Source organism: Labrus mixtus, chromosome 8, assembly GCF_963584025.1.
Source record: "Labrus mixtus chromosome 8, fLabMix1.1, whole genome shotgun sequence".
NCBI lineage: Eukaryota > Metazoa > Chordata > Actinopteri > Labriformes > Labridae > Labrus > Labrus mixtus.
In genome coordinates, this window is record NC_083619.1 from 25,874,994 (window position 1) to 25,887,928 (window position 12,935).

Here is a 12,935-nt window from a genome sequence, read left to right on the forward strand (position 1 = left end):
GTCAGTCCTGGACCATGTTTCACTGTAACTGCTCTGACAGCGGATACAGCGGAGCCACCTGCCACAGCTGTAAGTCACCCGTCAGTCAAACATCAGCACGTGAACAGCAAACCTAACGAGCACAGACACTGACAGAGAGACAGAGATAGAGCTCAGACGAGACGAGATGTAAAACTAATTAGGAGCGAGGCAGAGTGTCAAACAGACTGATGAAGTTTGTCCCTCGCCTGCTGCATAATTAAACTCAGAGGGAAGAGAGAAGATTAAACTAGAGCAAACATTTCAAAATACATTCATGTTTTTACTTCTATTACAAAGAAGATAAAACTAAGATGATAAAAGTCAAGTGTATTTATGTTCCAACTTTAAAAAGGTAATTCAAAAGCGCTTCATTTATAATGCAGTAAAAGAAATAAACAGGAATCACAGTAAACGTTGAAGTGATAAAAACAGACACTGACCAAACAAAACTCTACAGTCTATTGATTATATGCTGAAACCTTTAGTGTTTTTAAGGGTTATAATAATAATATCTCTCCCTTTTTATTTGAATCAGTATCATTTTTTGTTGCAGCTTGTAAACACAACATCACAACTGGGCTCATCGCCCCCAGAAGCACACACTCACTGCAGGTTGTAGCGTGTACGTTTACTGCTTGTTCCTACACTGCAAGCTAGCACAAGCTAGCACAAGCTAACATCCAGTGTTTGGCACCTGTCCAACAGAGAGCAGGACAACTCAACATCCACGGGTGAAAGTTAACCCTCGTTTTGGAACCTGCTTTACCCACTTGGGCGTGGTTATATTTTCTCTTCTTTGCCCACACGTGTCCACGTCTGTCACATTGGTTGTTTGAACGGCGTCCTTTCACTGAATTGAATCCACTGCTAAACTCAACTGGGCGCTGATATGGGCTGTGGGGAAACACACCAGCTCCCTGCCCAGAAACGTCCCGTGTCACCGAAAGCAAAGCAAACATGAAAATCCAGGCAGAGGACAGAGTCTCTGCAGACACAGACTTGCACATCTATGGAGGCCCAGAAGTAAATGATTGAGCAGCATTACTTTTGTTTAAAGGTCCCATATTCTGCTTTTTCTGGTTTTATATGCCCTTTAGTGTGTTTTCCAAGTGTCCTGTGCATGTTTAGGAACATCTATGTGCAAAAATTCAAAGTCTGCGGAAACGCAGCTTCTCCTACGTCCTCCTGTTAGCTGTAGCATTAGCCGCATGTAACGCTCGGTTCTAGCCCCCCTCGATAAAAAATTGTCAGTGCGACGTCATTGTCAGTGTGAGATCACTGATCTAAGCCCATTGGCTCGTTGTGGCAAACCCAGCAGCTCATGTTGAAATTTCCGAGAAACGTGCTGAGCAACTGACCAATAACGACAGAGCAGATCGGCAGACCAATCAGAGCAGACTTGGCCCACGTGGGGTCTAACAGTGTGGGCTCAACAGAGCGTAGCTGACGGACTCAGAGCGTAGAGGGAGCGAGGAGGAGCAGTACATGAAAACAGACACTTTTTTCGGACTTTAGCTATTGTGAACGTACAAAAGTAGGAACATAGATTAAATATACGAACCCCAAAAAGGGCAGAATATGGGCTCTTTAAGTCGATTTCTTTTTTTTAAGGGGAAAGGTATGGACTCCATCTTTAACAGGTTGATAGAGCAGGAAACACATGCACAAAGTCAGACAGGTTGTAATCAAACAAAATTAGTCATGCCCATAGCCGGGTTTACATTTGACCTTTTGACCTTGCCCCATACTAAGAAGTGTTTGTAGCTACTATGACATCACCCTCTGGTTTTTAGAGCACCGTGTTGAAGCCTCGAGTTTGGCACAGTAGCCGAGGACTTCTGTTTGTTTTTTGGAGCCATAAGAGAACACATTGGGACAGCAGATTAGCTGCACCTCTTCCTTATTGAAAAGCCCCCATGGTTGAAAACATTTTTTTATATACCAGGTAGTAGGTGTCTGAATCTACAAAAATAAAGCCAACATTTTCACCACCAGAATCAGCCTTTAAAGAGACCTCCTGCTGTGAGCTATACATTTGATCCTCTCCTTCCCGTGGAGGAGGTTACAGTTTGCACGAGCGAGTTATGATGGAGAGGTTGATGAGCCATGTAGCCGTGACTAAACTGCCGAACAGAGAATGAATAAATGAGAAACGGCAACAGCAGCGAGGTGAATTTATAGGTGAGATTTTTACCGCCTCTGTACTCGTTCCCCTCGAGTCGAAAATCCTGGAAAACAGAAGAGCAGAGTTTCCCACACAGTTCACCTCGGGGTTTATTTTCATGCTGATGTTTGTGAGGGAATGTGAGGAATGAAAGGCCGGTGGCTGCGCAAGAAGGAGGGAGATAAAACAGGTGAGCATGAGTGTGGGAACCTTTTGGATGGATTTACCTGAGAGGGCTCTTTGACTGCACAGGATGCTCTGTGTACGTGTGGTGTGTGGTGTGGGGGGGGGGGGGATGCAGATGCAGGGCTCATAAAGCTCTTAAGATTTATCTATGAAACTCTTTGTGCTCCCATCATGCATCACTGTCCACTCCATCTGTATTTATCTTTATTTATTGAACACCCCTGCGGTGATTCCGTTGTTATGTTTTGGGTGATTCAGCACCTGCAGTGTCGCGCGCAGTGTGTGATCTCCCTCACAGCTGATGTGTTGATGGTGACGGTGGATTTCACGCTGCAGCTGATCTCGTTATTTTTCCTCACCAGCTGTGTACGAGCAGTCCTGCGAGGCGTACAAACACAACGGCAACACGTCGGGACATTTTCACATCGATGTGGACGGCAGCGGACCAATCAAACCGCAGCTGGTCTACTGCAACATGACAGGTGACACACACACACACACACACACACACACACACACACACACACACTTCCTCTCATGATCACTTTTATGATGATTATTTCCATAATTGTAAACGATGCTCCTCTTGTCACATCTCTGATCCACTTTCTCTCTCTTCTTGTCGTGTCACATCATTTGCATACTCGTATAAATATGAACAATGAGGATGGGCTTTCATATTTCCTGTCTTAACTGCTTCATGTAATTTGTATCCGTGCATGAATCTGATTGGTGATAAAAATCCGTGCTCTGTTTTTGATGAATCTTTCTGGTTATCTTCAGGTTCAGAGTTGTTCTGGTTATTTACAGTTCCTGAGTTTGTCATTTCAAACTCTGTTGGTCAGCGACTTCAGAGCTCCAGGTTCCTGTGTGCGCGTGGAGCTGATTACTTTACAGTAATCGTTCTCCATTATCGACAGAGACGACACAATCCTCAATTAGTGTAGTGTAGTGTTGAACTGTAACGGCTGTGGGTGGATTTCACCATCACAGCAAACCCCCCCGTGGTTTTTCCAGGGCACCTTAGGGCAATGACCGAAAACACAGACAGAGCAAACAGTGAGCTTAAATCAATTTACAACTAGGCAAGAGCAGCAGGTGACTCTGTGTCATTCAAGAAGATTAGAATGACTTCAGAGCAATAAAACTCTGAAAGGCGCGCAGAGCAAAAAACATCACCGGCTCTGAGGTTATTTAAATATTTTCACCTGATGTCATGTTTCTGTATTTCTTTTGGATAGTATAATTAATCATATTTCATCTTCTCTGTGTTTGCTTAAGTGATTTTAATGTTTCTATTTCCCTTTGTCACGATTTTCACGTCTTATGTGAAGCACTTTGAATCACCTTGTTGCTGAAATGTGCTCTAGAAATAAATTTGCCTTGCCTAGAAAATAAACTTGACTTGAGTTAAAAAGTAACACTGAGAAATAAAAAGACACGAGGAGACTTTAAATAACAGAATTGCATAGTCCTATGATGAAAGCCCTTAACCTGCAGGTCAATGTGAAGTGTTTCGACTTGACATAAAAATACTTTGACTTTTTACAAAAGTACTGCTGATGTCTCCTCCTTCTTTTGAGAGTGAAATGCAAAGTTATTATCCTAGTTAGAGCTAGAGCCAAGCTGTAATTATTAGCATAGAATAAAGACTTACCCTACTTTGGTTCTACTGAAGGTTAAAAATCAAGCTATCAAAATCTTTATAGCTCACATGAACCTTAAAGTGGTGCCCCAGTGGCCTAGTGGTTAGAGTGCACGCCCCATGCACAGAGGCTGTAGTCCTCGACGCGGGCGGCCTGGGCTTGAATCCTCCTCTCCCACATTTCATTCCCGCACTATTTCTGACTCAGACTGCTGTCCTGTCTCTGTAATATTGGCATAACAAACAAAAAAAGTGTGCTTATATATTTCAATTTTCATGCAGATCAAATCTACACTATTTGAGTCCAGCTGTTTCAATCTGCTTCCACTCCTTTATCAAAACTTGTATCTTAATTTCTGACATCAAGTTTAACCCTAACCCAAATAATGAACAATTTCAGATGAATTCATTATGATCCAGCCTCAGTAATCAGCACTGTGAATCTGTTCGTTCCCTCCCAACAGAGGAGACCACATGGATGGTGATCCAGCACAACAACACAGAGCTGACCAGAGTCCGACCGTCTCCAGGTGTGAACCAGCGTTCAGTCCACTTTGACTACTCCACGAGAGAGGAGCAGTTATCAGCAGCCATCGGCCAATCAGAGCACTGTGAACAGGAGCTGTCCTACCACTGCATGAAGTCCCGCCTCCTCAACACTCCAGGTAAAGCATCCAAGAAGGCTCGTCAGAAAGATCCCCATGTGTTCATTTATATAATGTCAGGATTTACTTGTACAACTAGGATGTTTCGAAACAGCTCACACAGTATGAAAAAAGCTGACAAGTGATTCATTTAGAATTTTATGATTTTGAGAATCAACAAAGATGATTGGTGGTATGTTTGTTGTGTGGAGAAAGCTGTCCATAATTTGGTTTGTGACTAAATATTTAAAATGTAAAAGATGTTTCAGGCTTAATTGTTCAAAGTGCTAACTCTACAATGTTAGCATGCCAACTTGCTAATCTAATGTGGTGAACATGGTAAACGTTTTGCCTCCCAAACATCATCTAGTGAGGATTGTCATTGTTTTGATGTTAGCATGCTGACGTTAGCTCTTTGCTCAACACTTCCTCAAAGTTTCTCCCCCCTTTTGAAACTTTCACAGACTACCTCAGAGATAAATTTGACTGGTGAAGCAACTTTTCTTTTTTTTTTTTTTTTTTTTTGGCAAGAGATCAGATGATGGATGAAAATAGTGAAAGAGGTAGAAAAAGAAGAATGGGTGGACAAATAGAAGTTCCATTATAAACTCATGGCTGCACTCTGGGAAAATAAAGAAGCGCTGACTCAACAGGGACTCTTCCAATCAGCTCCTCTCACTCCTCTCCACCTACACACTCACACGGTGTGAATTACATTTCTACTATCCTCCCACCTCCCTGCGTCCATAAACACACTATATATATTTAGTGTTAGGTGTAGGAGCTGGCTGCCGTCCCTCTGCTTCAAACACTGGATTCCTTCTGGGCGGCTGAGTGATGGGGAGAGCACTTGGTTATTTTCTCCACTTTATGACACATTACGGCTCCCAGTGTTGATCGAGGGAGGAAACCTGTGCAAGCTTTGAGTCCTGAAAGCATCTTTTTTTTGTTTCTTGCGGACAGATACTTTGCTGTTGTAAGCAGTTTGCTGAGCTGTGTGATCACAAAGCTTAATGTAAACAGTGAGAAGCAGTAAAACAGCATTTTTGTTTTCTATCATAATCACAAAGTAACCCCATGGGGGGGTAACTACTGCTGCATCATTCTAGAGAGGTAACTGAAAAACACTCAGACTAGATTTTTACAAGCTTTGTTTTGAGGGGAAAGGATGGGGGGGGGGGGGGGGGGGGGGGGCTTTCCTAACAGCATGCATGGCAACAAGCATCAGGGACAAAATCAGCATGATACAATAATTTACTGTTGGAGTGTCCGTACTGCCAGCGTGCACCGTTTTAACCCCCGATGCCCGATTTCTATTTTCCTCCTGTCGCTCGTATTGACAGATGATGAACGAGGTAGGAGGGGGCTCTACACTCGCTTTTCAAGTGGAGATAACGGTGCATTAATAATATCCACATCGTGATTGAAAAGTTGTGCTTTGACTTGTGTCAACCCCGGATAAAAAACGTTATTCAGCTCACTGCGAGCTGTTCATCCAAACAAGCAGTGCAGCACTAAGTTCAATAAAACACCTCAAAGTCAAGATCATGAGGTGTTTTTGCATTTATTTGATTCCCAGATCAAGGCACTGGTAAGAATTGCTTCACGTTGTTAATATAGATTTAAAATCAGTTTTTCAATTAAAAATTGTTAAATATTAAACATGCAGTGAAAAAGGCGAGTAATGGCGGTTAACTATTTAAATTCAGTGATTAATCAAAATTCAAAATAAATAATCTTTTGACAGTTTTCATCCATAAAATAATCTAGATTGAAAATGAAGCCATTTTTTTGACTATCCTCATACGAGAAAAGTTTATGTCTTAGCTCTGTGAGAAAAAACATTTCATGTCCTGTTCCTTACAAAAGAAGACAGTTCATGTTGTTGTTGTTTAGGGCAGACGTTAACTGAACCAGATGGAACAAGAGAATGCTATAAAGCCTGTTCAGAGCAATAAAAGGTTGTTTTTGTTTCTCGTGTGTGTTTGCAGAGGGCTCTCCGTTCAGCTGGTGGTTCGGCGGTCCTGGTCCCGGTACTCTCCAGACTTATTGGGGTGGAGCTCAGCCAGGCAGCCAGCAGTGTGCCTGCGGCCTGCAGGGCGTCTGTGTGGACCCACAGCACTACTGCAACTGTGACGCTGACCGCATGGAGTGGTACTGAAACTGAAATATACAAACATTACTAAAGGGATAGTTTGCTATTTGAGTATTTTAGCACAGGTCAGCTCGTTCCCTTTAAGAGGAGACCGTTCAGAGAGTCAAACCATTTCATCCTTTCGGTCATAATGAATCCAGTGACAATAGATGTTGTTGTCTGGAAGTGTATTATTTTGGTGGACCAACTTATTTTGGTTGTAGATTTATGTTGCAGTCCAATTCATCACTAGCTTCAACTATAATGCTGATCATTTTTGAAAACATGGGGGCCTTGAAAGCGAGAGCCGATCCTCACATATCAGTGATTAAACCCCACCCACTTCCACTTCTGGAAAGAAGAAAATTGTCATGTTACAGTCTGTGTCTGTCGCTCTTTTTTCAATGAAGCCGTCACAGAGATCGTCAGAGATGAAGTGTTGCACATCAGTGTGTCAACGGTAACGTCTGGCTCACCATTTAAAAGTCTTCCTAAACAAATTGTCCAGCATGCAGCAGTGCTTGTGATTATGCGGTACAGTTTTTTTATTTTGTTTTGTACGAGAAGTTATGTTTTTTTATTTTTTTTTAATTATATTGTCCTACTTAATGTAAAACCTGTTATTCTTAAACTCTCACAGCTTCTTAATCGCCTTCTCCCTCGCTGCTTTTATCTTTTCTTCTTTAAAGCATTTTTCTTCTTTGTAATTTATCTTCTGACCTTCCAATTAATCTCCTCGCTCTTTTTTCTTCTTTTGTTATAATTCTCCTCTCCTACACTTGTACTATTCTTCCTCCTCCGCCTTCCTGTTGTTCTTTTTCCTCCCCTTATGTTCTCTTCTCGTTATTATCCTTCTCTTCTTTCTGCTTGCTTCGTCTTTATCCCATCTTCTACTTCTTTTCCGTCTTAAGAATCAGATTTTACATCCATCACCTCCTTTTTTTCCGTCTCCTCTTTATCTCAACCCTCTCTTCCTCCTCCCGCTGCAGGACTGAAGATTCTGGCCTTCTCACCCAAACGGAGACCCTCCCTGTCAGGTCTCTGGTGCTGGGTGACGTCCAGAGGCCGGGCTCAGAGGCCGCCTACAGGGTGGGGCCGCTGCGTTGTCATGGAGACAGTAAGTCCAGCTCTTGTTGCCTGGTTACACATGATGGAAGGACGACAGGAATCATTCTATTATGGGAAATACTGATGTTCAGTGAAGACTAAAGGGGGGGTTTCATATCTCGGAGCCCGCGCCTGGATCGGAGAACACTTGACCCCAAAGTCCGGTTCTTTTGATCAGTTTGATGACAAACGTAGCATACTCGTACTGAACTCGGGAACTGTGCCCGAGTCCGCTAGAACAGGTGGTCTCGGGGACAATTCATGTGTACTTGAGTAAAGTCTGCAGGAGATGTGAACGCAACTGTGCTGAAACAAGGAAGTGGATCGTTATATGATGTAATTCTAAACGGCTCCTGTCACTTCAAAATTTGCCGTATCAGCACAGCACGGGCCCATTTCGTCCTCTGAGCTGCACGGTACACGTGGAAGTAGAAAGAGGGTCGTTGTTGGCGTCTCAGAAATGACACAAAACACCCACAGTTAGCAGGATGGACTCAGTCTGCGATTGGTTGCCATGGTTGCTTCTTCTTCTTTTTGCAAACCAACTATGTGCATTCTGCCACCTGTTGTATTGGACTGTGCATATGCAGGTGTACTCGGATACAAAACGACGTTACTGATGTGAGACCAGCAGGGGGGCGGGGAGGGGGAGCAATCGTGTTAGAGATGGTACAAAACAACCGTGCCTTATGTGAAAACGCCCCAAAAAAATATTTGAAAGATTTTTTGATGAACTCTATCAATTTAATTTTTGTTTTTTTAATCAAGCAGCAGCTTTAAATAATAACTTTTTATTTCAAGGATTGAGCACATCTCTCTTATTCTGAAAGGGACTTTTTATTTACAGCCATCAATACCACACAACCATCACCCAAACAATATAAAGAATGAAAACGATTAAAAACACACTGAAGGGCAGTGACAATGAAACATTTTTACATTTATCACACGAGTTGTTTTAAAAAGCCAAAAGAAACTGATCCTTTCAAACTTGGTTTTCTGATGTGGTAATACAGGAGTGTTGTTTAACATTTCATTCCATCACTTCATTATGTGATAAATAAAATGAATGGTTCAGAAGCTCAACGTCTTGAAGTTTATCATCATTAGCAGAGAGATTTCTGAAGCACGTTTTCTCTTAAGATTTCACACCTTGCTCCTCATTAGAAGCATTACAAGGTAAATCAAAGTATCACACTGCGGTCCTCCTTTCAATTATTTTTCATTACAGCCGAGCTCGATCCTTCTGAGTAGACATAACTGAATGTTTGGCCTGATTAATTAAAAAGAGCTTGTAACAGCTATCATGCCCTTGTGCATTGTTTTGATTTGTTTGCAGCTTGTTTAACATTAACGACCCTGAAGGTGATGGTGTCGTTTTTTTTGCTTCTCAGAGAATTTCTGGAACGCTGCGTTCTTCGACAAAGAGACGTCGTACCTCCACTTCCCCACCTTCCACGCCGAGCTGAGCGCAGACGTCTCCTTCCTGTTTAAAACCACGGCCGCCTCCGGTGTGTTCCTGGAAAACCTGGGCATCAAAGACTTCATCCGGATCGAACTGAGCTGTGAGTAAGAGCTGGAGGGTGACGATCTAATATGGATTAGAGTGATGTGTCTGTGAAAGTCTTAATCTGGAGCTGTGTAAAATAAAAAATAAAAAAAGACCAGAGGTGACAAACTTAATCTTTATCAAATTATCCTTCAGGAGCTATATTCTGTATTTTAGGTTTAGCTCGGATTTCTCAACCTTCCTGTCCTCACTTTAAATCAAAGTTAATCAGCTTAGTCTCGTACTTTTACACCTTAACCACCTGAGTCTTCAACATGTCACCCAGATGTGAATGTGACACATTTCAAAGTCTGCTGCTGGAGCATGCTTCACTCTTGTGCAAACCTTTGCACGTTTTGAAGTCAGCAAAAGTTATACTAGAGAGCCGAGGTCAGTTGAGACTGGAATTCAACAAAAAATGCAGAAAAAAAGCAACTCATTAAGTTGACATGATTTATCTTTGACATCCTTTTCTTTTTCTGTTTTTTTAAAGATTTAGTTTTGGGATTTTTGTGCCTTTACTGGAGAGATAGGATAGTGGATAGAGTTGGAAATCAGGGAGAGAGAGATTGAGGAATGACATGCAGGAAAGGAGCCACAGGCTGGATTTGGACCTGGGCCGCCCGCTTGGAGGACTACAAGCTCCATACATGGAGCGCACACACTAACCACTGCTCCACCAGCGCCCCAGAATACTCCTTTTCTAATTGATAATGAGAGTGATACATCCTTAATCATTCCTCAGCTGATTATCGAGAGGGTCGAGAGGTGAAGGAAAGGAGATAAGGGTCTAGGGATGAAGAGAGGAAGGTAAGGGTAGAGAGGTGAAGGAAAGTAGGTAAGGGTCAAGAGATGAAGGGAGGAAGGTAAGGGTCTAGGGGTGAAGAGATCAAGGTTAGGGTTGAGAGGTGAAAGAAAGGAGGTAAGGGTCGATGGGTGAAGAGTAAGAGAGGAGGGTTGAATGGATGGAGGTAGGGGTCGAGGAATGAAGAGATGAAGGACAGGAGGTAAGGGTCGAGAGATGAAGGAAAGGAGATAAGGGTTGAGAGGTGAAGGAAAGGAGATAAGGGTCGAGAGATGAAGGAAAGGAGATAAGGGTCGAGAGATGAAGGAAAGGAGATAAGGGTCGAGAGATGAAGGAAAGGAGATAAGGGTCGAGAGGCCTTATTTGTTTCAGCAAAACTTTGTTGGCCTGGTGCTTTCAGTGGTTTCCATCCGGCAGTACCAAGAGAAAGAGGCAGCTGTGTAATATTTGTTTATCTAATCTGCTTCCACACCACCTGGGACATTATTTTAAATTATTTAAGAGTCTGATGGCCTGGTGGAAGAAGCTGCTCCCCAGTCTTCTGGTGTGAGCTTCTGGAGTCCTGTACCTCTGACCTGAGGGCAGCTGTGAGGGTGTTCTGAGTCCTTGATGACCTTCAGGGGTTTCCTGTGGCACCGCTGAGCGTACAGCTCCTGCAGGCTGTGCAGCTTACACCAGTGATGTGACGGACCTTCTCCACTGCCTTGCGGTCCATTCTGGTGCAGCTGAGATACCAGGTTGTGAAGCAGCCTGCCAGGAGGCTCTCTATGGTTCCCCTGAGGATTTAGGGGCCGCGGGCCAAACTTCTTCAGGCGCCTGAGGCCTGTACTACCTCAGAATAACGACTGACACGGAGGAAAACTACTTTTGCTACTTAGTCCAAATTTTAAACACAAGTCTAAAGCAGTGGTTCTCAACTGGTGGGTCGGGACCCAGAGGTGGATCGCGGAGATATTTTCAGTGTGTCTGGGGAAAGAACTTGTGTAAAAAAGCTCTTTTTAAACATGTTTCTTTTGTTCAGTTTCTTACTTCGGTCGTGTGTTTTGTACCCACCGAGGTAAGAAACTGCACAATTTTTCTGTAAATTAATCTGATTGGTTGAAAAATATCAGAAAGGTAGGGGTTGGTGGTGGGTCCTGAGACCAGACGAGTTGAGAACCACTGCTCTAAAGTGTTCCTGTTGTCATCCTGAAGACAATATTTCTGTTTCTGTGTAATGTTTTCTGCATAGCTTCCTAGCTATTACCCTCAGGATATATTATGTAGAAATGTCAACAATAACGTCGATGTTATTATTTTTTTTTTTTACTTTATGGGCACAACAACGCCGTGGCTGTGTATGAGGTATTACGCCTTTACAGACCTTTAGCTGTGTGGTCATTTAAAATGTGGCAGAAATACGCACGAGGGTGTCCTTTCCTACCCTTATGGTAATGCATCTATGTATGAGGTACTTGTTTATGGGCAGACATGTTTAGTAAGTCTTATAATAATGCCTTGAATCAGTAATAAGGGTCATTTTCTGTTTGAGAAATGGGATATGGAGAAACATATATACGCTGGGACACTACTGCACCATCAGCGGGGTTTTTTTCCTCTGGGAAATCATTGTCAGTGAGCTTGTTCCAGCTCTGTTCTCAGATCGCTCCGTATCACTGTGTCCAAGTCTCATTTAGAGAACAATCTCTAAATGAAGTTAGCGTCTGATGCTGGGATATTGCTTCATGTTGTTTTGCTTCTTCTCCCTCCAACAACAAAGGCTGAGCGATGAGAAGTATGTGCTCCCCCCAAAAAAACAGCTCCTTCTGTTCCCCGTGAATACGACAGGATGTCTGTGAGCTGAGCAGACAGCTTATGAGAGTGAAACAAAAGAAAGGCAGAGTGAAACCAGGCTCTGGTTTTTATCCAGAAGAGAGTAAGAATATGTGTACCTTGAGGTGTGTAAATCAGATTTACCACAGGATAATGATGTCAAAACTGAAATTAAGGAACTTCCTTGAGATTGAAAAGGAAAAAGGTTTATACATCAGGCAGCGAATCAGTGAGAAGCTGAAGCTATTTCTCCTGAAAGCATGTATCTTAGAGATTCCTTTTACTTGTTAATGTCATTTAAAATGTTGTGAAATAGTCTGCTGTCAGGATCACTCCATCCTGATTCACAAAATGATTCTTGTCTGTTTATTTCTTTCGTTTCTTCCTCTTTTTGTGCCTTGCTTTCCATAAATTCCACCTTCACCTCTCACTACTCTTCCCGTCTCTTCCCGTCTCAGCCTCCACTCAGGTGGTCTTCTCCTTCGACGTGGGCAACGGGCCGCTGGAGGTTCGCGTGGAGTCGAGCGAGCCGCTGAACGACAACCGGTGGCATCGAGTGCGAGCCGAGCGCAACGTCAAGGAGGCGTCCCTACGATTGGACGGACTCCCTGTCGCCACTCAGGAAGCTCCTGCTGACGGGCACTTCCACCTGCAGCTCAACAGCCAGCTCTTCATAGGTGAGGCTGAGACACATCTGTACTCTTTTTTTAAACATTTATTCTTCTTTTAAGATTAAATTTGGTGAGCTGCCCTGGTCATTTTTCCCACTCAACTATATTCAGAATATTTTCCTGGCTGCTCCCTGATAAAAAGTGAATTCAGAAAGTAATAGTCAGGAAAATTCGACATTACTTATTGGGCATGGCGA

The 12,935-nt window shown here is 43.1% G+C and overlaps 1 protein-coding gene across 2 annotated transcripts in view; it reads left to right on the forward strand.

Moving 5' to 3' along the window:
- Nucleotides 1-12,935, forward strand: part of LOC132979539 (contactin-associated protein-like 4) — a 340,781-nt gene that overhangs the window by 77,134 nt on the left and 250,712 nt on the right. For both annotated transcript variants that reach the window (XR_009674058.1, XM_061045430.1), the window contains exons 11-17: nt 1-69; nt 2,734-2,853; nt 4,481-4,681; nt 6,652-6,814; nt 7,784-7,911; nt 9,296-9,466; nt 12,526-12,744. The exon at nt 1-69 is cut by the window's left edge and continues 38 nt beyond it. Coding sequence is in view for 1 of the 2 variants with exons in the window: in XM_061045430.1 (XP_060901413.1) it covers nt 1-69; nt 2,734-2,853; nt 4,481-4,681; nt 6,652-6,814; nt 7,784-7,911; nt 9,296-9,466; nt 12,526-12,744 (1,071 nt within the window). In the remaining variant the exon portion in view is untranslated. The remainder of the gene's footprint in view (nt 70-2,733; nt 2,854-4,480; nt 4,682-6,651; nt 6,815-7,783; nt 7,912-9,295; nt 9,467-12,525; nt 12,745-12,935) is intronic.